This window comes from Dipteris shenzhenensis, chromosome 2, assembly GCF_047967505.1.
Source record: "Dipteris shenzhenensis isolate YYH24624 ecotype China chromosome 2, Dip_SZ_1.0, whole genome shotgun sequence".
Lineage (NCBI taxonomy): Eukaryota > Viridiplantae > Streptophyta > Polypodiopsida > Gleicheniales > Dipteridaceae > Dipteris > Dipteris shenzhenensis.
Window position 1 is genome coordinate 4,656,720 of NC_141597.1, and position 26,297 is coordinate 4,683,016.

The 26,297-nt window shown below is 44.1% G+C and overlaps 1 protein-coding gene across 1 annotated transcript in view; it reads right to left on the reverse strand.

The window, feature by feature from the left end:
* Window positions 1–3,139, reverse strand: part of LOC147904260 (cell number regulator 6-like) — a 56,432-nt gene extending 53,293 nt beyond the window's left edge. Inside the window, exon 1 of the mRNA XM_087393801.1 lies at window positions 2,883–3,139. Coding sequence (XP_087249927.1) covers window positions 2,883–2,993 — 111 coding nt within the window. The 5' untranslated portion in view covers window positions 2,994–3,139. The remainder of the gene's footprint in view (window positions 1–2,882) is intronic.
* Window positions 3,140–26,297: the final 23,158 nt, after the last annotated feature.

The following is a 26,297-nucleotide window of genomic DNA, read 5'->3' on the forward strand; positions in this document are numbered from 1 at the left end:
ATGGACTTGTGTACCAGGATGGTGTGCGGAAGCGGAACCGGACCTAGTGGAGCAGGAGCCACTGGATGAAAAGCTAGGAAAAGATTTCGACATCAAAAAGTTCCAGAGGACTACAACCAGGCAGTTACTGGAGCATCTTCATCGACGTGTTGGCATTGGGCCTGGATGTGTCGGTGAGCGGGGGTGTTGGAATGGTCACCTCCCCATCTGTAAGCCCCCAAATGAGGAGAGCATGGGGGAGGGAGACCTAGAGCAGGATGTGCCCAAAGAGAGATTACCTGGATGTGTGGATCTGGGACAGATCTGGAGCATTCATGGTTGGTGGGGTATCCCAAGGATAAAAGGCTGCATCAGGAGCAGCTCATGTGCAGGAAGATGGCGGGGACATAGTGTCTTGGATCAGGCCTGGCATGAGGCACTCAGTGGACTGCAGCAGGACCCTATGAAAGGCACGATGACATCAGCAATGTACAGAACAGTGCGGCTCTGCATACGAGTGGTGCAACAGAGGCAGGACAGACCAGCACATGGGTCGGCCAAGAGAGAGGCTGGTTGGGCTGCTTTAAGGCAGCCAACCAAGCCTTATATAGGGCTGACCTAGGGGCTGGGTCCTTGCCTTGATTGGAGGGCCAAAAGCCCTAGAAGTGTGGGCCAATGGGCCCTAGTTTTGTGAGCCCTTAAAGGGCTGGTTGGGCTGGGCCAACCAGGTCGGTTGGGCCAGCCAACCTGGTCTGTCCAGTTGGTCCAGATTGGGACAGACTGGTCGGGTTTTTGACAGGCCCCTAGGCCTATAAAAGGAGGGGCTTCATGCCCCATTATTTATCCAACATCTAGCAGAAAGTGGAGCAGACAGGAGCAGCCTGAGGGCATTCCCTTTGGCCTCATCTTGGAGGTAAAGGAGAGTTGAAGGAGTGCTGCAGACTGAGTTACCTAAGGGCTGGGACCTTGGCTGTCTTCTAGGGCAGCAAGGTGTTGTGATCATCATACCTTCTGGAGCAGCCATTCACAAGCAGGTTGGAGCAGTGGAACAGGGACCTGTGTGCTGCAGACAAAGCTTGGCAGGGGCTGCCCACCTAGGCTGATTTACAGGCAGTAAGGTGGAGAAGAACGCACTGGACGGAAAGTCTACAGACTCTCGAGGTGGAGCACGCGGACTCAAGTCTAGAGATAGCCAGCAGATAGGAGAAGGACCTTGTGGTAAGATCAGAGGACCACACCATTGGTGGGACTCTGGATCTATCTATTTTGTATTGTGTCCATAGTTTTGGACGGAAATATATATTTTGGTGGTTTCTCTATCTGGCTGGTTCATTGTCTATTGATGAGTCTGCACATCTATATTGAATGCACATAAGTAAAGAAGTTTGTGATTCCACATCCCACACCACACTGTGTGAGCTCCTGGGCATACCCTCTGTTGGGTATGCCCAGGAGTTTGTGATTCCACAACCCACACCACACTGTGCATACCCTCTGTTGGGTCTTTTCTAACACATGCTACCTAGCACAGGCTAAGTTCTAACGCTGCCTAATTCCGAACACACAGCCTACATAAGATTGCATAAACTTGGGCAGTACAAAACGAGATTCCGAACGCTCAGCCTACATAAGATTGCATAAACTTGGGCAGTACAAAACAACAATGCATTTTTCTAAATAGAATTGTAATGTTTCCTGCTAGCAGGCTGCCAGAACAACAGGCTTTTCTCCCTGGTTGAGATCTGCACACAGAATGGCACAATACTGAATGGCAAGAACCCCCAATGGGGACCTTTATATAGTGCAAGGAAACCCTAAGATTGGCCGACCAGGCTCCTGCCCCAACCGACCTGGTACAGACTCACAGACCCAGTTTCTACTTCTGCAGACTGTACGGCCGCCTGTACCTGCCTGTAGACTGCTATCTGCCGGGACCACTTATCTGCTGCAGGCTTCCCATTCCAGGGCCTATAAAGACCCTCTGCCCTGCATCATGCATGTTGAAGGGCCTCTGCTGCCCTTGATCCTAAAGCCTGATGCGGGCCTTATTATGCTGCCCATGTGGCAACTTATGCTGCTGCCCACATGGCAGCCACAACCATTATGTCCCTTTCTTCTCTCAGATGTGTTCCCGTGGTAGTCTTCTTCTCTACCCAGTCTCAAACAGGTCATCCTCCCCCATGTCCTCCTCATTTGCGAGATCACAGGTGGGGAGGTGAATTAGATCCCAACATATCCAAGGTGGGTGTCTTCGGTAACCTACGAGCCAGGCACTTGGATGTCTAAGCGTATGGAGAGCCAAGTACCTTAGGGGAACCATTACCATGATATTGTGATGTCAACCCAGGAGGTGATTGACATGATAGACGCTACAATTTTCAATTGGCAGAAGAAAGCATGCGTGTACGTTGACCAATCACATCAACTTCAGTCTTTGGTGAGCGTATGTCTCTGTTGGTGGCGTAAAAAAAGCCAGTAAAACATAAGCGCAGTTCCGCGACTTGACGCAAATCCTGAGCCTCGGCAGCTTCAATATAACAATGTACGGTCTAAAGGGCAACCTAGCTGACAGATAATGTCCAAAAAAAAAAACACAACAATAACCACCATGCGCCAGAAGGTGGGAATACTGGGAAGTAAGACCATTGCTCCCAAAAAAAAACAGCAACCATGAATACTCGAAGTAAGGTCAATTGCTCGAGGTGGGTGCAGGATGTAGCAGGGACTTAGGATCTGATCTGGCTGGACCGCAATCAAGCTTGGGAAGTCCGGGATCCGAGGCACAATAGAAGGGCGCTCAAGCTCTAGCCATGGTAGCGATCGAGAGAAACTGATTGATCGGACATTGCCGCATTCATTCGTAATCCAGGCAAGAGGCCGAGAAAGAAGGGATGACAGAGAACCTGAGGGACAGTAACGGGCTGATTGAGCTCGCCGGGTCGGATCTCTTCCAAAGGAGCTTCCTGCTCTTTGCCGAGCTTTACGTAACGCGAAGGGTTGCCGTCGTCCTCCATGAATTGTTCCAGCAGAGCAGAAGCCGGATGAGATCGCAAAGTGATGCAATCTGTGACACTTCCCCAGCTGCCTATGCATCGGAAACACAACGCATACACCTTCACCTACACAATCTCTATAAGCTCTCTTCCAAAAATCCAAAATTTCAGTTTAAACTTTAAAAGCTATTTTTGCCCTTTTTCCTCCTCACTCCACTTGGCTCTATCGCGTTCGCTCATCTTCCTCGAGATCGTACAGCGTGGATCGTATTCTTGGCCAGGAGGGTTTCACACGCATCCGCACACAAAGGCATCCCCAAAAATGCATGCCTCCAAGGCTTTGGCCTAGTGGTTTGAGTGTCGGGCTACCCACCCCCAGGTCATGGGTTCAAGTCTTGGTGGCTAGGGCATGGAGTCCTAGCTTGTGGTTGGGTGCGTGTGTGTGGTGTGTGTGAGTGCCACAACTGTGGACCCATTGCCCACCAGTCCAAGGCGGGGTGCCCCTCAATAGGACCACAGGTGCATAAGTGTGGTGTGGGTGTGTTTTTTTTTTTACCGTGTGTCTAGGGAAGAGGGCAGACATTTCCCGTAATATATAAAATGTTGCACATTGTTTGCAACCAAAACAGCTACTATCACAGGCGATAGGGCAATCAGACTTACTTCCCTAGGTCCCGGGCCCCAAATCCTAAGCAAGGCGTTGATTGCCTTAAACTCCTCGGGTGCAAACTTGGGCATTGCCTTGAAATTTTTTGAAGGCCAGGCGTGACACAGATGCCATGGCATTTTTTTTTTGCTACGAGCAAACACATCCTTAGTTGCACTGGGCGACACTTTTCATTGGCTAGGCTGCCGTCCATAAATTTTGCAACCTTGCATTTTTTGGGCATGTGCAGCCACGTGGGTCATCTTCTTTTATCCCCACGAGTCATTTGCCATCCTCATTTTTTGCATGTTCTACCACTACTGCTCAATCCATTGCATGTTTAGTGTTCTTTGTTGAATGGCAACATTGATCTCTCCTTAGTCATGTCCGCAATGTCCAACAAGTTGTTGAATGGCTTCATCTTCTTTGATTTCGGCTTCATCATCGCTAATTCTCATTCGTCATGTGAGTAGCTCGACCAAGTTGTTGAATGGCACCCATTTTATTGATTTCAACTTCATCACCGCTTGGCTTTGGTTTGAGTTTCGACAGATATTATCTTCCATTGATATCGCACATGCTTATTCGGTAAGATTGACGGAGGTTGAAGATGTCGTTGATGTCTATAAGAAGCAAGTATCGGTCTGCACAATTTGCAATCTCTGCAACACTTGTTCTTCTCCTTCGAATATGTCCACAACAATGGTTGAAGGTCAAGCTTCCCATGATTCCATGGAGACTGTGAGCAACAACTTTAGTCGAGGTGGGATGCATTGACTTCTGACTTCATTTCCAAACTTGAATCCATTTTCGATGTTTTTGTTTCATCTCTTCAAGCTTGAATTCATTCTTTGCATGTGCTTTAAGTGTGCCTCTGCTTATGAGTGGGCTTGGTAAAGCCCGAAGGTAAGCATTCAGAAATTAATAAAAGTGCGCGGAGGTCTTATTTCAAGCGGTAGCACGTGAGGCATACGTAGAAGGTTTGTCATTTCATTTTGTCAATTCTGTTTTCTAAAGGACTTGTCTATGAATCCTTCGCAAGGGTATTTCTACTCCATAGTAGGTTGTCAGCTTATTGTTGCAAGTATAGCTCTTGCTGGCACGAACCCTTGTGTATTGATGCATTTAAAGTTCTCACCAAAAGTCCTTGGGCGCCAACTCAAGATGTATTATGTTACTACCCTCGTCCAAAATCTAGCGTATGGGGGAACAAGGTCCATATGTAATATGCATAGATTTCCTACAAAAGTTTTGAATGTGCAAGGGAAAAATATGACAATCTCCAGTCCTCCCTACCACTAAGCATAAGGTTTATACTTCAAAGAATATGAAAGATTTTAAGATTTGTACATATTTTTCATAATATGTGAGACCCAAGGAGCCGGGGGGGGTTCTTTTTGATGACCTTGTCAAAGTACGGATCGTATTAGCCTAGTGCACACAAAATTAGCGGAAGAGCTAAGGAGGCTCAAAGCACACTGAATAAGACATGAGAGGAAGATAGCAAATCTATATCTCTTGCAATGTGTGTGTGTGTACTCAACCATACATGATAGGCCTCTTATAAAGAGAGTGCCCTTTGAATAGTCAACACACGTGGGATCCTCTCATCCACATCTCTCCTTGTGGATATCCTCAATCCACATCTCCACATCATGTAGTCCACATCCTTGGGTGGCTACTTTGATTCTTTCCTATGCCATACCTTAGCCTCTAATTATGTGCTCATGGCACCACAACTCTCAACACCTCCCCTTGGTGCCATGATCCTTTGGCTACTGCAAGGTGGTCAGATGTGAGTTACATTCCATCACCTCCCCTTAGTGCATGCATTGCTACGTAAGGTGGTCAAGAGTGGTTTTTACATGTCAATACCTCCCTTGGGTGCTTTCATAGTAGCTACTCTCAAGTGGTTAGGTTTGATTACAAAATATAGGCAAGGTAAGCAAGGTTGTTGCGTCTCAATTCTAGATGTCGACGGCGTTTGCATCTTTACTCGATGTAGCTTGATGCATGATGCTTTGTTCTTCCATGTGCCTTGATGCTTTATGTGTGGATGCCATGATTTGTGCTATGGTCATCTCATGCACTTGTGCTTTCAGCATGGTTATGACAATGATGTGTGCATTCATGCTTTGCTTTAACATTTGTTGCAAAGGTCTTACTAATTGAATTCTTTCAATATTGGTAGTGTCTAATTGCTAACAATGATTCTGACTTGATAGGCACGTAGAGCTCGAAAAGATGATCACTTTTCCCTTTTGGATTGTGTCCAAATTCCTCTTAGATTGCAAGTTATGCCTTGTCGAAGTTTTTGTGAAGAAGAGGGGCCTTGATGATGTGGCACATGGATTCACATGTAGAATTCAAACTGTCCTTAACAAGAGGCCGTGTGCTTAGAAGGCACTGCTGACTGTGCATGCTGATGTGGTATAACTAACCCTAACTCTAACCATGGTGTATTAATATAACCAGACCCTGATTGAGCCTTATTTGCCACGTGGCAAAATTTTAACCAAAGCATTAAACCTAACCTAGAATTAACCACGGTCTACCATGTGGCTTTTGGTAGAGAACCTTCAAGGACACTTTGTGATGGAGCTTTGCCTGTTTTGTCAGTGCGTCTCCGTTGGTGGAGGAAGCCCTGTGAAGGCTTTTTATGTTGGAGGGAGCGTTGCTTGGCGGCTGGCTCATCCGTGGGTGACCCGAGATGAAAGCTTGCACTGCGTCACCTCCTACATCCAATCCCTCAAGAACATTGGCGCTACAATCCGACAGTTTGGTGCAGGCGAAGCTAAGGATAACCATGTGGCTCAGATCACCACCAACGTGAATAATACGTTGCTTTTGCATTGAGGCAGCTCAGTGGTTGGAGATTGGTGTGGGCACTGGTTGTCAGGGTGTCGTTGAAGCTGGTTGTGTAAAAGCGGCTAGCTGGCTAGCTCATAGTCATCTTCTATAGGTGCTGGAGCCTTCGCCTTCATTGTGGAAACTTCAACAGCCGGTTTGTTGGTGCAGTTGGCTCTGAGCATTGCTATGGGCAGCCCGTCTACCTTAGTGTTGCAGGAGCCAATTGTCTAACGAGGTTCTGAGCGAAGGCTATGGAGCGCTGCTCATTGCAAAGGCGAAGACAAAGGGCCAGCCGTGGTAGAAGCAAAGGTTCACTGCCGCAGGGACTTAGAAGGCTTGCTAGTCTGTGGATGGCATAGCTGAGCTGCTGTTCTGTGAGCCAGGAGTCGCGGTCTTTTTGCAACAGACAGAGTCGCTAATGCTAGGGAGTCATAGGAGCTTTGTTCTAGCCAAGTTGATGGGAGGCATTGTCCCTGGCTATAACTGCGACGTTGGCTGAGCGCAATTGGAGAGGTGCTCTCACATAACCAGTTGGAGAGACGTAGGGAGCGCAGATAGATGCATCGTTTCTCTCACGGATGGAGAGGTGGCTGAAAAAACGTGGGCGCTCAGAGATGGCAGCGGGGCTGAAGTCGATGGAAGGACTTAGAGCCTTAGTTTTGCTTTTGCTCTTTGTATAGTCTCTCACACAAAGTCTCACTTACTCCTACTACGCACTCCATTGATTCTTTCTCCCTCAAAACTCACAAGTCCTCAGAGAAATGCTCTCTGTCTTTCTTTCTCAAATCTAGAACTTAGATCTCTCTCTCAACCAATTGAGTGAACACTCAAAAGAACCTCAATATCTCATAGAAGAAAGAAGAAGAAATTCTAGTTCTCACAAGAACGGAAATATCTCAAATTCTCATGGACGGAATTCTCTCAATCTAAAACTAAAACTAACCTAGGAGAAAACATGTGCTCCTAAGGCAAGCCTACAACGAATCTAGGAGACTAGACCTAAGCTCTGATACCATGTCAAAGTGCGGATCGTACTAGCCTAGTGCACACAAGATTAGCGGGAAGAGCTAAGGAGGCTCAAAGCACACTAAATAAGACATGAGAGGGAGATAGCAAATCTATATCTCTTGCAATGTGTGTGTGTACTCAACCATACATGATAGGCCTCTTATATAGAGAGTGCCCTTTGAATAGTCAACACATGTGGGATCCTCTCATCCACATCTTTCCTTGTGGATATCCTCAATTCACATCTCCATATCATGTAGTCCACATCCTAGGGTGGCTACTTTGATTCTTTCCTACGCCATACCTTAGCCTCTCATTATGTGCTCATGGCACCACAACTCTCAACAAACTTGGGTTAAAACTAAGATATAAAAACCCAACTCCTTTCAAAATCATTTACCTTTTTCATTTGTTACCCAAGTTGGTGTAAAGACATATTTGAAGCTCTTTAATGTACAACACAATCATGCTAATTTGACTAACTTTTACTCATGGCATATTGTTAAATTCATCTCATACTCAAATTTTTCATAGGTATTCTAACTAAAGTGAGTTGATGACCTTGATTACAAACATCCATGAAGCATTTGATTGTATCACTCGATTGACTCTTATTCAAGAAATGTCCTTTCTCTTATTTCACAACAAAGGCCTAGATTATAGAAAAGGTTTGGATCATAGCAGGTTGTTGGTTGCATCAATGTGGAGTTTGTTTTGGTCATGCTTGTAATTCGTAGTGGAGAAGATTTGAACCCCCTTAGTTGTGCGAAGTCTCTGTGTTCTATGGCATTCCTTGTATGTCTAGTGTGCCATTGTTGCAAAGAGTAGCTTACTTGAGTAGCCTACCGGGAGCCTACCTTTCCTTGAACATCATTTTTCTCATCTCAGTTACTTTATTTCTATTCTCTTTTTGCATCATGGTCTATTGTGCGATTTGCGTAGGAGTTTGGACTTGTGATTGTGGTCATTTCTACATTAGAAGCTAGAGTTTCAAGTGACAAATTATGTGGATTGAATTTCTATACTTTGTTTCAAATCCACTTCCTCAGCTTTTTGTCACCCCATACTCAAACTTTAACATGTTCAACTATAATTATATTGAAAGTGCTCATTGCTTGCTTAGGATTTGGGATTTTTGTGACATTTTAATTGTTCATTCTTTTCCCATAGAATGTCCTTAGTCAGAATGGTTATTTAGACTCAATAGACTATTAATGAACCATTGCGATTTAAAGCATTGATAAGGACATTACAATTTCCATAAGACTCTCATTCAAAGTTAATTTTACATTGCAGCCTCCAAAGCATCGTCAATAAAAAAAGATGTTGATAATGATGCCAATGATAAAGAGGGGAGAGAGAGAGAGAGGGGGGGGGGAGTGCACATTATATCGGTACCTGTACACTATGTTGTATTGAACATAAACATGAATATATACATGAGAACCCCTTAGGGTTAGGGTTAGGGTTAGGGTTAGGGTTTGCCCCTAATGCCCTTGAGCTATGGTGCAATTTACACCATCCTCAACAACCCCTCTTCAATTGCACTAGGTAAGTAGAGAGTGCATGTACAACATCTTTTTGTGTTTCATTTGGTGCATATGATTGCATCCAAAACTAGAAAAGAAAACTGAAAAGAATCAGCATAGTATGTGCATGTGTGAGCACAGTGACTACGTAGCGAAAGCATGTACAATGAGTACAACTTATGATCCTGTACATAAAAGTGCATTTCCCCCTCTTAAGTTGTGGGTCATCCTTCACCTTTGGGAACAAAGCCCAAAATATAAACTGAAGGGAAGAGGACGGAAATCCAAAAAATAAGATGCCCTCCTAGATCAAAGACTGGTCGATCAATGAAGAACGGTGTGTATGGTTGCATGGCAAACATGTCACGTGTCATCTTGGACTATGCAACTACTCTGTAGAAGAGACATCCGGATGTGAAGCTAGTCGATGTAGCTATGGGGAAAGAATCCAATAGGTTATGCCATACAAGAATGTCACCAACCCAAAAGAACTGCAATAGAGTAATCTTTATCATATGATGCATGATCATGGAAGATTGCATAGTCAGTGTTGAGAAATTGATCCAAGGGCTGAAAATATGGGGCCAAAGGTGCAAGTATAATACTATAGTCTGTTGAAGAAGAGGCCGGTACAACTGAGAAGGTATAGGAACCTGTCCAACTTGTATGCTCAACTGTCATGAGCTGAAGGTGAGCTAATGTGTGCATGGCTAAACATCCATCGGCATGGGATGTAGCATTTGTCATAGGCTTGTCAAGAAGGAGATGATAATATATAGACCTAGAAGCCTGAAATAAAAGTGAGAGTGCATAAGATGTCCTTGAGGAATAGGAGGTGCTGAATGTTGATGTCGAGATATATATGTAGTCCTAGATCTAACCACTAATCTATCAAGTATGGATTGTATACGACATCCATAAGTGCATGATGAAACACTGAGGTTCCCCAAGTTGCACTATGGCTAAACCTAATGATGTCCACTGCATTGGAGCAAGATTGCATTGATGCATAAATATCCTCATGCTGAGGAATGATATGCTGATTGAAGGTGGTAATAAACTGGACCCAAGGGTGATGCAATGTGGCATGACAGAGCTAATGCTGAGATGTCCTAAAGACTGATGTGTCGATCTAAACTGCTGATGGAAATTGTGTCCAAGGATGTGATATTCTCCATGTCAGATGTGAAAGCATTAGTGATGGATGTTGGATCAGTACTCCACCAGGTGCAAAGTTATTGACAACTGTACGGAAGGTATCCCATGAGGAAAGCAATGAAGATAAGAGAAATATTGCCTTAGTCTTCGCATCAAAATTCATCTTCTGAGCCTGAAGCTAGCTGAAAATAATATTGAATTCATTCAAGTGAGAAGTAATGGAGACCCCTTCCTTCATCTGCAGCTCAAACAACCTCTTCATGAGGTAAACTTTATTAGAGGCAGTTTCCTTTTCATAAGTGGCACACAGTTTCTTCCACAAATCTTCCATAGTCTGCTCATTTACTACTATGAAATAAACTGACTCTACAAGATGAAGTTTAATAGTAGATTTTGCTAATGCATCCAACTCATTCCAATCATCCTCAGACATATTTGCAGGCTTAGCTTCAATCCCTGCCAAGGGCTTAATCTACTTCTTTTGAATAAGCACATCCCTTATTTGTTCTTTCCACAAAGAAAAGTTTGTCCCATGAAACTTTTTAATGCTGAAAAACTCCTTTTCAGACATGGAAGAGGATGCCATGATGCAAATAAAGCAAAATCCCAAATGCTAGTGCCTGTACGAGAGAATCACACAAATACCAAGTGCACCCAAATGTGTATGCCACAATAGAGTAAAATATCACCAAAACTCATGTCTCAAAGCATCTGACTCATGTGCATATACTATGCATCCATATGAGCAAATCTGGCCCAAAAGAAAACTATGTGTCAAAGCTGTCCCTCGGCATAAAATAGCATCCATGTGCAAAGCGTCCATAAAAATATCATCCCACAAGGAAATTTGGGCCTATCAGTGCATCCAATAAGGACCGCAACACATCCAAATGGCCTATAAATCATTCACTGCAACCGAATGCACACCACAAATGAGCGCACATGGCTCAAACTACAACCAGAGTGATCTGCATAAGGTATGCTCAAGAAATCATGGTCCCACGGAAAAGACCGCTAGTGAAAATAGAACCTGAGATGCCTCAAAACATGGGTGTCATTGCATAATTGGACTCAGCAAGAAAATCTACAAATATCTCTCTTCTGTGGGAACTCCAAAATCCCAACCGATGAGTGAGAAATGGGAGTCAACACTTATTCACTGCCATGGCATAAATCTAAGGTTTCAAAACCTTAGAATGAAAAATGCATAACAGAGAGACGAAATCGAATACACAAAGATCTATAACTCTAAAAATCCTTCACCGAATCGCACAAGAACTGGCAGGTAGGGGTTTTTGGGTGTTAGAATGCAATGGGACAGACAGTTTTGGAAACCGTGGTCTCAATCATTGGGTCCAACACACGGATTGAAAAACGTTTTTGGAAACAGAGCTATTTGTAAACTCCACCGGAGTGCGAATGATGAGCAACATAGAAGTTTTAGGACTCCTGAGTCCATCAATGAGTTCCAACACCCGGGCAGAAAAACGCAGAAACTGACACAGTGAGTCAGAAATCTAATAAAATGATCCCAGATTCAAGAATGAAGGTGTTTCCAAGCTTTTGAAGTGAAGTGGACACCAAAAGCAAGCAATAGTTGCCTCTACAAGTCAATACAGAGTCTCTATCATCGAACGGAATAGGGAAAGCCTCAAAAAACGACTTTTTCTTTGAAAACACTTAACAGGCTCTCAAAACCACTTCGCAAAGCCAAAGTGACTTTTCCAAAGGTTCCTCCAAGGTCTCTACACACTCAGATGCAAGTAAAGTCACCCACAAAGGTTCCCACAGAGCTTCTCCTTCCTCCCACAGAGCTACTAAGCTTCAAGCATTCATGCACGCTCAGCTAGATCACTGGGCTCTGATACCAGTTGAGAGTGCTCTCAACGGAAGCAAGAACGGAAGAGGGAGAGAGAGAAACAAAGAGCCACACAATTTTTGGTGGCTGCAGAACACCCCAATCTTCTTTTTCATTCATTTATATATGTGTTTGAGTATTGTACATAACCGGGGTAAAGGCACAGTGACCTTTAACCCCCACATTTTTTACATGGAGAGACAACGTCTGTTATGGTGTATGCAATGGCAACCACCCCTCCAATGAGTGTCCGTGCCTAAGGGCAAGGCTAGCACTCTATTGCACACACTGCCATAGGTGGGGAAACCATGATACCTCCCAATCCCAAATGGTGAAGCCCCAACGGGAGTAGAAGATGATCTCCACAACACTTCTCTATTCTTCCTTGACAATGGACTACCAAAATCGGCCACTACTTGGCGAACAAATTACCCCTAGGTGAGGCCCTTAAGAAGGATCGAGCCCATAAACTCATTAAGGATGTAGCGCCATACCAAAACTGATAGTAGGCCAACTATACCGCAAGGGCAAGGATGGCATCCTACGAAGATGTGTGTGCAAACACGAACACATATATGTGCTTGAAGAAGCCCACTCAGGAATCGTAGGAGGTCATTTTTACTGATGTTACAGCACGTAAGGTGCTGCAAGCTGGTCTTTGGTGGCCAACACTCTTTAGAGATGCAACCGAATTCGTCAAATGATGCGACCCGTACCAACATATCCAAATACCACACAAGGTGAACATGATGCCCCTGACCGGAATCTTGATCGGTCAACCCTTCGAGAAATGGGGCATCGATTTCATTGGACCCATGAGCCCAGCAACTAAGGGAACCAGGGCCATATACATCATCCCAGCCACTGATTACTTCACCAAGTGGGTAGAAGGGAGAGCCACGATGAAGGCCGATGCGAGATCCACTACCAAATTCTTATATGAACAAGTCATCATGTGGTTCGAATGTCCATTGGAGTTAGTCAGCAACTGACGAACTCACTTCCTCAACAATAAAATGATAGCAATCCTAACTAGTGAGTTTATGATCATACATAGGAAGTCAACACCATACTACCCTAGGGCAAATGGCTTGGCCGAGAGCTCCAATAAAACGTGCTGTAAGGTCATCTCCTATATGGTAGAAGCCAGTCGCACCGACTGGGATCATAAGCTCATAGCAACATTATAGGCCCACAGAGCCTCCTACAAAGTGGCCACGCATTGTACCCCCTTCAACCTAGCCTTCTGGATGGAGGCAGTGATGCCAATGGAGTATGTAGTGCCTAGCCTTTGTCCTACCATTAAGGAAAGACTTAATGAGAATGTGTTAGTAGAATGGCTAGTTGACCTCAAAAGGTTAGAAGAGACAAGGTTGCGTGCAGCTTACTCTCTCTGGGTAGAAAAGGCCCGTTTAAAACTCTACAAAATCAATATCCCACCGATCGTTGCTATAGAAATATCTCATCGGACTATCACCATCCTGGATCTTGTTGAGCGGCGCTATCAAGTATCCTACCAGTCGTTTCTATAGAAGTATCCCATCGACCATCGCAATCCCGAATCACACCGACCATTGCCATCCCGTATCAAGCTGATCGCAACTTTCTCATACCCTGCCGACCATCACCATCGACATACCTCACCTATCGTCACCATCAAAATATCCCGCTGACCATGGGGATGCAAAATCTATATAAATAGTCCCTATCCTATCGGGTCGTCACCATACCAGTTTCCCCCAGACTCTTGCAAAATTTTCCTAGAATTTTCACAGTCTCCTGCCCTCTTTCACTGCCATCCAGAACATCCTGTTTATGTCCTCCTGCTCTTCCTCATCCACCAACTCCCTCATCACTCAACTGCCATCACTCTTTTCAATGGATCCTGAACATGAATTCTTCGAATTTGAAACAGATTTGGGACTCTGCCCCTGCCCTATCCCTTAGGCCACTGGCCCCTCAGATTCTTAAAGCACCCCTTCTACGACAATCTGTATGCCTTCCAAGTTCCCCATAGAAGATTTGCAAGGGGAAGAAGAAGTGTCCAACAAATAGGCCACCTAGGAGGGTACAACAGCAGTTGGTACGCCCCCCTCAAGATTAAGAAAGCACACCCCAACTCCAACAGCAGGCGAATACAAGGTCGTGCACTCCAAGTCGCACTCACCATTGGGAGAAGCCTAGCTCCAAGAATTGGATGCGTGCATCATGCACTCACGCTTCGCCTATGAGGGTCACGACTACACCCTTCATGGAGAGGGAGAGAGGAAAAAAATAGGGAAATTCAAAACTTTAGGGTCTCATGGTTTATATAGAGACTCTCACATTCCCCTCCCTTTGCTTTCCACTTCCTCTCCCCTCAACTTTTCTCCTCTCATGTACCTCTATCAAAGGGAGAGAATGGTGAGGAGAGAGAGTGAGACATTCAAATTCTAGGGAGGGAGAGGGAACGGGAGAGGGAGAGAGGGAAAAGAGAGGGAAATTAAAAACTTTAGGGTTAAATGGCTTATATAAGACTCTCACATTCCCCTCCCTTTGCTTTCCCCTTCCTTTCCCCTCAACTTCTCTCCTCTCATGTACCTCTCTCTTCTCCCCTCCCTTCCCCTCTCCTTCCTCTCTTCCCTCTTCTTTTGCTCCCCTCTCCCTCTCTCTTCTTGCTCTCTTCCCTTCTGCTCCCCACTCCCTCTCTCTTCTCCGTTCCCTCTCTCTCTTCTTCCTCTTTCCTCTCTCCCTCTCTTGTCTCCCTTTCCTCTCTCTTCCCTTCACCTTTAACCCTTTTAATCCAAAACACAAATTGGGTGGCCGCGGCTATCAAGAGCATCTATTTGTGAGCCCCCTCCCCTCTCCTTCTTTTCCTCACCCCTCCCATTTCCTTCCAAGATCATGCATTAGGAGCTTTGTGGTCGTAGCCACCAGAGCATGCATTAGGGAGTCTCCCTCCCTGCTCCTTCCCTTCCTCACCTCTCCCTCCCCTTCCCCCTCCCCTCCCCTTACCCCTTCCATCCCCTCCCCTCCCTTCCCTTCTCCCTTCCCTTCCCTCCTCATCCCCCTTCTCTCCCCTTCCCTTCCTCACCCATCTCCCATTTCCTCCCCTTCCCATCCCCATTCCCCTCCCCTCCCCTCCCCTTCCTCCCTCCCCCTCCTCCCTCCCGAGGCAGTCGATAGAGCGAGCGAGGAAAAGCGAGCGGGCCCAAAAAAGCGAGCGAGCTTTTCCACAATTTCCTTATCGAGGTACTCAACATAGCTTTGTGGAAAACCACTATTTGGGAAGATTCTCGAAAATAAAACTTATGTTACTATGTGTAACTATACTAATATTGTGAATTATAGTCTACCTTAACTTCCAATTGGAGCCATACTCACATTATGCAACCAATAGTATGTGGGTTTGAAAGAAACCGAATTTCCACTCCAAAGCGGATTCCATTACTGATACAACAATTCTTTTGCATTTGAAATGGGTCTTATTATCAAACTCCTTCAATAATCAAAACAAATGCGTTGCTTGATATGTTGAACTTAGTAACGTAAACATCACTTCACCCATATGCAGGGAAAAAAAACTGTCTGTAGACTTCATAGCATGGGATTGCATCAACACTTATGACATTCAAAATGGTTCTTCTTATTAAAAGTGTTATCAACCATGAAAGAAAATGTTAAAAATAGTTCACCCATATGTTGAAAAACCCGTGTCATTTATGACATTCAAAATTGTTCTTGCAACCATCCTGTAGTTCCTAGAGATTTTGCCCATACTTCCAACCCCTTCCCTTCAACCACTAAGAGGTATCTAATAGTTTTATAGAACACTTGAGATATCATCACCTCCTAATACAAAACCATTATTACTATTTATAGAACACTTGAGATATCATCACCTCTTAATACAAGACCATTCTTACTATTTGTAGAACACTTGAGATATCATCACTCCTTCCCTTCAGCCACTAAGAGGTACCTAATACTTTTGTAGAACACTTGAACCATTCTTACTATTTGTAGAACACTTGAGATATCATCACCTTTTAATACAAAACCATTCTTACAGTTTGTATAACACTTGAGATATCATCACCTCTTAATATAAGACCATTCTTAGTATTTGTAGATCACTTTAGATATCATCGCCTCTTAATACAAGACCTTTCTTACTATTTGAGAGATTAATGGATTAAAGGTTTGAAGCTCATAGGAGATGAAGGAAGAGAAAGTCAGTTTCAACATGAGGACAATAAAACTAATTGGAATATTTTGACTTATGTATTATACCTTTTTGAAGACTATGAATTCAAGTCTGTTTCAACATTAGGATGATAAAACTAATTAGAATATTTTGACTTATGTATTATATATTTTTGAAGACTATGAATTTTAATGAGGAGAGGCACGCACACTACTTAGTAAATACACTAGTACTACTACTAGCCTACGACTATTAAGCCTAGTAGCACTAGTGTGATTTTGAGCCTTGTATCAGCCTTTTGATAATTTTCTTTCATCGTTAGTGCAATAGAAATTATTCCTTCTATCAAAAGAATCTTGCCAAATTTATTCAAAGTGATGATTTTGTAGTCTACAGCCACTATCCTCTGACTCTCAAAAATATATTAAATATGAGCACCCATTTATCTTGTATGATCAACCCTAGACTATGCTGCGATAGGACATTACTAGAACAAAAAAAAATGAATTGATATGGCGATGTTCGGTGTGAAATAACCAAATTAAGGATTTAATAAGAAAGAAAACAATCAAAATCAATATGCTATTCAATGGCTCAAATCTGCACAGAAATTATAATGTGCCTCCCAACTCTTATGCATTCCAACTCCTCATGTTTGACAAGAATGCAAACAATAATGAAATCACATTATCTTTAGTTTCAAAGTAAGCAAAGCACCAAAAATAAATGCAAACGTATTGGATGAGGAATAAATAGGTATAGATATAGATAGACCTATATATATGCATTCATAGATATAATGATGATTAAAGTTGGACGGTCATAATCATATCATGTGTACTATCATTGGGATTAGGACTACTATTTGGTAATATTGTATGTAGTAGTAGGAGAACTACCATTAAGGAGCACTCAAATAAAATTACTAATGGTGGTGATAAAACTACCACTAGTATTTGGTAATTACCCCTAACATCTACAACAAATATTTGATGGGTAGCTAGTATTAGGTCAAAAGGCCCCAATTGTGCTATAATAATGGACCAAAAAAGGGAGTGCGATAGCATCACCTAAGGGTCACTTTTTATCCATAAAAAGAAACAAGTCGGTGCAACCTAGGTCATACAGATCTAGGTCATGTGGAGTGGTTCGCGTCTCTTTCCTTGACAAAAAAGTTACACTACCTTTGATAGTAACTACAAAGATTGCTGCCATAATGCTGTAGAATAGCCCCTAGGTTGCACCATCATCCTTTTTTGCTTTTGAGCCATTAAGTTTGATACACTGATTTTTATGTAGAATTATTCTACTATATGTTCACATGTCCTTAATAGGATCTTGATATAATCCCTTCCATTGTAAGTACTTTTACTTTAATTTTCACATATCCTTAACAAACCACTAGGCTTCAACACAAATTCATTCTTATGTTTCAAGCCTCAAACTCAAACACCCTTGTAAAAGGGATAATGTATTAAGCTACATTCAATCCATCAAATCTTTTGAATAACAGTTCTATTGAAAATTCATGTATCATCAATAGGATTTCATCCATTATATGTTCATTTGTCTTTAATAGTATGTCTAAAAATTCATGTATCTTCAATATTATTTCTCTCATGTGTTCCAATATCTTCAAAAGGATACCTTTATTTATGTCCAAACTTGAGCATTGATTTGTACTTATCAAACACAATTTCACTCCATCTATTCTTTAGAATGAAATTTTTTCGCCAAAAGTGGGCCAAATGTAAGGTCTTTCCACATATTCTTAAGAATGAAAATTTTGGCCTTACGTTGGCAAGTCTATGGAATGAGGGTAAGGCCAAAGTCTCTGGTATGGTGCATTAGGTCTTGATTAATTCTTCTTTAGGCTTGAATACTTAATGCATTAACTTCACAACTATTATTTATGCTTGAACTTGTAATGTATTAATTTCATGACTTAGGATTTTATGAAGTTATATCTAACATGTCCCAAATTTAATGGAAATTAATATCCTACGTAACACAACAAAGTATCATCATATCCCTTCCCAAAATCAATGCTACCTAGCAACTCTCCTGGCATTTTCACTGCCTTGCATTTGAGTTAGCTATGATGAAGAATGTTGCCTGCCTTTGGAACCTCTTAGAGTTACCGTTAGCATGATCTAATTTCATGTACCCCAAAACTTGAGACTTGGAGATTCCCATATCACACCAGCGGTAGCTATCTTGTCCACTCTCAATGCTAGTAAGAGCTAGGCCCCATAGACCGGTAAAAGAAGTCTTTTTGGAGGCTCATGAGGGGGAGAGAGGAGAGAGTGAGAGAGAGAGAGGGGGTGGGGGAGAGAACGAGGGGGAGAGGGGAGCGAGTGAGAGAGAGAGGGGGTGGGAGAGAGAGAGAGGGCAAAAAGGGGGAGAGAGGAGAGAGAGAGAGAGAAAGGGGGAGGGGGAGAGGGAGAAAGAGAGAGAAAGGGGGAGGGGGAGAGGGAGATGAAGGGGGAGGGGGAGGGGGGAGGGGGAGGGGGAGATGTAGGGGGAGGGATAGGGGGGAGGTGGTGGTGGAGGGGGAGGGGGAGGAGGGGGAGGGGGGAGGTGGTGGTGGAGGGGGAGGGGGAGAGGGGGAGGTGGAGGGGGAGGGGGAGAGGGGGAGGTGGAGATGAGGGGGGAGGGGGGAGGGGGTGGTGGGGAGGTGGTGGTGGAGGGGGAGGGGAGAGGGGGAGGTGGAGGGGAGGGGAGAGGGGGAGGATGGAGATGAAGGGGGAGGGGGGAGGGGGTGGTGGGGAGGTGGTGGTGGAGGGGGAGGGGGAGGTGGAGGGGGAGGGGGAGAGGGGGAGGTGGAGATGAAGGGGGAGGGGGGAGGGGGTGGTGGGGAGGTGGTGGTGGAGGGGGACGGGGAGAGGGGGAGGTGGAGATGAAGGGGAGGGGGAGGGGAGAGGGGGAGGGGGGTGGTGGTGGTGGAGGGGGAGGGGGGAGAGGGGGAGGTGGAGGGGAGGGGGGAGAGGGGGAGGTGGAGATGAAGGGGGAGGGGGAGGGGGTGATGGGGAGGTGGTGGTGGAGGGGGAGGGGGAGAGGGGGAGGTGGAGTTGAAGGGGGAGGGGGAGGGGGGGGGGGAGAGGGGAGGTGGTGGTGGAGGGGGAGGGGGAGAGGGGGAGGTGGAGGGGGAGGGGGAGGAGGGGGAGGGTGGAGATGAAGGGGGAGGGGGTGGTGGGGAGGTGGTGGTGGAGGGGGAGGGGGAGGGGAGGTGGTGGGGGAGGGGGGAGGGGGTGGGGAGGTGGTGGTGGAGGGGAGGGGGGAGAGGGGAGGGGTGGTGGAGGTGGGGGGGAGAGGGGAGGTGGTGGGGGAGGGGGAGGGGGGGGGTGGAAAAAAGAGGAAAAAACCTAAAAGACTGAAATCGAAAAGCAGGGAGAAGTGTGTTACCTGAACGCTCTCCAAGTCTTTCTCGATGTAACGGGATTGTTGCGGAACAATGGACGGTGGGTGGAAGGCTAGGTCATTGCTGCGAGAAGGGGCTCGATGTCACTTACATTATGCGAGGATAGGAGTAAGGGGGTGGTCGATGGAGAGGGAGGAGTGTCTTGCGTGGGGCTCGGAATGAGGAAGAGAATGGAGGCAAAAAGTGAAAGATGAAGAATGAGGGGGGTGGAGTAGGTTTTTATAGGTTTGGATTTAGGTTTAGGGTTTAGGTTTAGGGTTTAACCCCTAAAACTCTTCCCGAGCCATAACTCTTTATGGAGAGCTCGTTTGCTTTTCTGTAAAAAGGTAAAATGATTGAAATTGAAAGCTCTACGCATCCGTGTCCACTACCTAGCCTGATTTTAGATCATGTGGCTTCTATTTAAGAAATTAAGAAAATTTCTTAAGGTAGTAACCCAAAGTGGATGTTTGGGGTTGATATGTTTGGCTAGATTTGGAAAAAAATTTTACTCTCCTTGCCCTTGAGTGTTATGTTCGTGAAAGTTTGAAGTAGTGACTTGTTTTACACATACCTACATATGTTTACTCACTACTTGAGACACTAGTCTCCCCAGCAGCGGCGCCAAATGTAGGCTCTTTCCTACTGCTTTCGTAGGAAGAGCTGGGTATTCTATGTTGCAGGGTTCCGAGGCTTTTTGTCACCTATAGATATGTTGGGATTGTCATTGTAGTATATGTGTAGCTTAGGACCTCGAGTCATGTTCCGGTGAGAGACGTAGGCTTAAGTGTGGTAAGCGAACAAAGTGCAAGCATATGTAAAAGGCACGTAAACCATCGTTGTTGGGGTAATGAAGGCTTTCACCTTCATTGGGGGTTGTAGGGTTTAGGAGGAGTTTAAGGGTTCAGAAGGAGGTTCCAGGGTTTAGAAAGAGTTCAAGGGTTCAGAAGGAGGATCCAGGGTTTAGAAAGAGTTCAGGGTTAGAAAGAGTTCCAGGGTTTAGAAGGAGGTTCCAAGGTTTAGAAGGAGTACAGGGTTAGAAGGAGAATCCAAGGTTCAGAGTAGAGTACATGGTGGAGAACTCGTCTCCCTCGTAGATCATGGAGTTTAAGGGTTTTAGGAAAGCATAGGAGTGGGAGAGGAAGAAGGTGTAAGAGCATGGGTGAAAGAAGAGAGAGGAGGAAGGAGGAGGAGGGAAGAGGAGGAGGGAGGGGGAGGAGGGAGGAGGAGGAGGAGGAGGAGGAGGAGGGAGGAGGAGAAGAAGGAGGAAGGAGGAGGAGGGAGGAGGAGAGGGAGAGGGTGGGTTGCAGGGTTGGAGGAGAGGGGAGAAGGGTTCCAAGGTTAGGACATGCTTTTGGACGTGCAGTGCAAGGAAGCATGGACACTTGAGACAAATTCTTGGAATACCAATGTAGACTCAACACAATGCCCCAAGAGTATGGGCTTCATTCCATTATGGGGTATTTATACAAGTTGGAGAGCTTCTCTCTCTGCATGTAACACAAAGTCGTATCACAAAGTTGTAACACAAAGTTGTATCACAAAGTTGTAACACAAAGTTGTGTCACAAAGTCGTAACACATTCTCTCTCTTCATGTAGAAGTTGTAACACAAAGTTGTGTCACAAAGTCGTAACACATTCTCTCTCTTCATGTAGACAAACTCGTAACACAAAGTTGTTACACAAAGTTGTAACACAAAGTTGTATCACAAAGTTGTATCACAAAGTTGTTACACCTTCTCTTTCTTCATAAGTTCATGTTGGCACAGAGTCAACAGTATGTGAAGTCCACATTGCAGTATGGACTCTTTTATGAGACTCGGGTTCAGATACAGTTGCATGGATACACTGATACTGATTGGGTTGGTAGTATTTCCGATAGATGATCTACCAGTGGATATGTGTTCTGTTTTGGGAGTGCTGTAGTCACTTGGAGCAGCAAGAAATAGCCTATAGTTGCCTTGTCGAGCATAGAGGCTAAGTACAGGGGTGTAGCAATGGCTGCATGTGAGGTAGCTTGGTTGTGTAAGCTACTTTATGATATGCATCAATCTACAAATGGGCTAGTTGTCATTTATTGTGACAACATGAGCTACTAGTATACACTTGGCAAATAACCTAGTCTATCATGCTAGAACAAAGCACATTGAGGTGCAGTATCACTATGTGTGGGAGAAGGTTCTAGTAGGTTTTATTGATCTAGTTTATGTCAGCATAGAGGATTAGGTAGCTGACATATTCATGAAGGCATTGGGTGCAGAGAAGTTGCACAAGTTGAAAGACCTGCTTGCTGTGCAGGAATTGGGATGAGCTCGAGGGGGAGTGTTGAGATATCGAGCTCCACTCATGATATGCCAGGGTGACCGTTGTGCATTTATGTCACCGACTCATTAGCTACAGATGCAGTTGGTACACCGCCCATGAATAATAGCTGGATGACAGCTATCTTTATGTACTCTAGTTAGTGGCTCAGTTAGTATGCCACCTTAGTTAGCTGAGTTTGGTTTGAGACCCACATATAGGGTTCACCTATTCTTTTGTACTTAGAGACAATTATTTTGGCTTTCACAACTAAGAAGAGGAAAACTGTTTTCAGCCTCCATCTTTGTGTATATTCCCCCATTGTGTATGTGAGAAAGCTGCAAGTGAGACTCCTTACTTCTCTCCCACTCTCGTCACAATCACATGCTAAACACATCTTAAGATATTGACCATGGCCCTATCTCTTAATAGTTGGACATACTCTGACACTACAACCAAGTTATGTTCCATGCCTTTTGGGAAAGGCTCACACTCATCACCCCCTGCACTCATGACCTTCATGCTCATATCATCTAGGTCTCTACACAAATGATTTAGGCTCCTGCATCAGTTGTATGTGCAACCATACACCAAGCAAAGCGCTCACCAACTCAAGCAAGAGCTCTCTGCAAAATCGACCGTGTATTCGAATCTCCTATTCGCATCTTTGCTCCCTACCAATTAATTACCTACGCTCATGCTTACCTTATTTTTTCAATTAACCTAAGCTAACTAATTACCTATCAATTAACCTAAGCTAACTAATTAATAACTATGCTTACCTACTCTCACACTCATGCTGCCCCTTTGTCTGTCTCTCTCTGTCTCTCTCTGTCTCTCTATCTGTCTGTTTGTCTCTCTCTCTCTCCCTTCTCCCTACCCCTCTTTTTGCTCCCTCATTTCCTCCTCTCCCTCCCTCCTTACCTCCTTCACTCCCTCTACTCCCTCTCTCCCCCTTCCTCCCGTCTCTTCCTAGTTGTATTGGGGAGGGCTTCATAGCCCCCCTGCCTGCACTTTTGCACTCTATGCCCCCTTCCTTTTATAATGCTCAGGTTGGAAGCTTTTGGATGCAGAAGCCACAAGCTTCTTCCAAAAGCCTCACCTAGTGCCGCTCAACCCTGATTAATCATTCGGCCCTTGCTTTAATTCGTCATCACAGCAAACATCGCAATCCCTATGTTAATCGTCACAGACTTCGCCCCTGCACAAATTAATGAATAGGGGCCCAAATTCAATTTGGGGTTCCCTATTATGTCGGGGTCTTGAGGCTAAGGGCTTTTGGTTTATTTATTGTATGGCAAGTTCAAAGATACGCCTATGTTTAGCATTTCACAACTTCCCTTGGCGTAATTAGGTTGATCTTGAGGGCTTGTGGGTTATTTGTTGTGTTGCAAGTTCTTAACAAAATAGAGTCCCCATGGCAATCCATGGCCAACAATAATGGGAAATTTGCTAGAAAATTGGGAAACATTTTAAGGATATGAAGTAGTTTAGGTAATACTTACTCAACTACTATGCATCCTAAACCATTTTGTCCATTTTATAGGCCACATTTGTTTGAAATTAGTGTCTAAACTTCATAATTGACCCTTATAAATGTATAAAAGGTAAAGCCTCTCCTTTGGCTTGCTACTTGTATGGGTAGGGCATTATCATATTCCATACACCTAGGCCAATGGAGATAATGGCATTAGTATTAGGAAGACCACATTTACCTCCTTTCTACCTTAGGAAATGTGTAAAATGAAAAATGGTACGCCATGCATCATGTACATATGACTCGAATAAAATTGAACGTCCAAATCAACTCTTTAGCGAAGAAAACAATGCATTACAACCCTTCTGAATTACAAAGGCATGGAATCATTAGGTAGAAAGGAGAAATAAACACTGGAATTCAAGGCACTTAAACTTAGAATACACAAGGACTAGTGACAATACTGTCATTGAAACATATCAAATGTTCCTTAATCTTTGATTTATGAATTTCTTCTATTGTGCATATAAAATTTGTTGTGGTTGAGAATAGAGAAAACTATTGCAAGGCCCCAGCCCCCATGAACTTTTGAACTTGAGATACCAACCTGTACAAAGGCACCAATTCCAAGTGTGAAATAATGTAACTTGCCTTAGCCACAAACCCATCCTAAAGTTGGTTGTTCACTAGAGTTTGAGAGGAGCACACGACTTCTTACAGTAGCGACCGAGAATTTGTTCTGCTTGCCCTACAATGGTTTCTTGGACCTCGGCTTCTCTCTTCTGGCATAGTAACTAACTTAGCATTCTTTGAAAAGAAAAAACGCTAACTCACCATTGGGGGGAGAGGGATATTCTCCAACAATATAGAAACCCCTTCTCGTGACTAAGCCCCATCTATGGTTTTTCCAACTTCTGAGAATCTATTTGTGCAGCCTAGATCTACTCCTTTGGCCACATGCAAGCATGATATTGCTCATAAAATACACCCGCTCCTATCTAATGTTAGGAGTTTTTGATTTCGAAGATGTTAAGATCTAAGTGGATTCTTAGGGGGGACTAGAATATAACTGAGAGCCTGGAGGATAAGTCGCACATCAACAAGCGTGTTTCATGTGCTAGTAGGCAAATACCTGGGAGGAGTTGGTTTGGGGGGGACTTCGTTTCAAGGGGAGTGGGTTCCGATGTGCAAATAGAAGGAAGCGTTCTAAATTTTGAGATGGGTGAAATTGATCTTTTCTATATCTCTAGAGAGGGGTGGTGTATACGGCCCCCTCTAAGAGGTACCTATGTTTTCTCTATACGTTTGTTTTGTATAGTTGTTCTAGCTCTTCATTTCAGTAGGAAGATCTTATTGCCTCCCTTTTAAGTTAGATAACTTTCAGTTGAAAAGCAAGGAGTTCTGTAGTTTGATGGCTATCACCTGGCAACAAAACCAGCCAAAGAAGAGGGAACCTTATAATTTGTGGGATAACACCATAAGAAGGGTGATGTGGTGTGCTAAGGAGTGGTTGAGATAGTATGCGAGGCACACATGAGAGCCTAGGGAAATCACTTTCTAAAAACTAGAAAATTTGTGAGAGTAAGAGCATACTTAAAAACCCCCTAAATTACAATTTTACATTTTTAAAAATATTTGTTTACACCTTTTCCATGCATATATAGTTTGTAATTTGGAATTTAAAATTTTACATTTTTAAAAATAACTGTCTACCCCTTTTTTGCGCATACACAAGTTGTAATTTGGAATTTAAAAGCCCCCTCCATAGATGTACATACAATAAGTATATTGGTTGAGCATTTTTTGAACTCCTTCTGTTTGAAAATGGCTCTAGCTTGCAGTTTTGGGTTAATTGTAAAGTCACTAGAAGCCAGCTAGTTGGGTTGGCTAGGTCTTTTTCAACTGATAAGTTTATTGTGGTCACTTTGAGTCTTAAGGAGAAGGAGAAATATCTAGGCCTTGATGGGCTTACAATTGAATTCTACTTAACCTTTTAGACTTTGGTGAATTATTCTTGAAATAGCAGTCGAGAATGCAAGTGGATGATTAGAGACCCATCACATGCTAAACACATCATAAGATATTGGCCATGGCCCTATCTCTTAATATTTGGGACTATGAATGATAGTTGTCGATAGAGAATAGACAAGGTTTATCAAAGGGAGAGACTAAGGGCATTTTCACATTTACAAACTTGATGTGTCATTTACAATTGTCCTTTTGGTGCAAAATAGCATTAAAATAACGTCATCACATTGGTAGCCTGAAAAAATTACCAGTGAACCATTCCATATACCACTAGTAAATTCAACTTTATTGGCGATAATAGCCATAATCCTAGTGGGCCCTTGAAGTATTCGAACCTAAGCTTCCTATAGGTAACCCACGAACTATTTAGGAGCCACACTTTACCTCTTGGGGCAACACTATATGCAAATTCACTCTACTTAACACCAAAATGAAACTATTCTATTCTAAAATAAGGTTGCCCCATTGGCAAAATCACTCTCATCTCAAAAATAGATTAATTTTTTGCTCTTCGGCTCTATCTCGCAATCACTCACATAGCTTAATTATTGCAAAAATTAAACCATGTGTCGCTCAATTTCCATGCCACTCCCTTTCCTCTCACATGGACTACATCTCTCACCAAGGAGTCAAGTGAGTCTTGGAGATCTTGTAGCACCGTGTTGAAGAGGATTATTATGCCGAGGGGTTTGTAGGTGGTGGACTAGAATGCCGCAAGGGGCCCTTGGGATTGGATTGCAGAGGTGGCCGTAGGTCTACATCCAATTAATGTCTGCTTTTGTAGACTTTTAGGGGTGCAAATCCATGGCGAGTTCCTCGGGCTTTGCGTGGAGGTCAGAGGGGTGGAGAAAAGAGAGAGAAGTGGGTTAGAGATCTAAGGAGA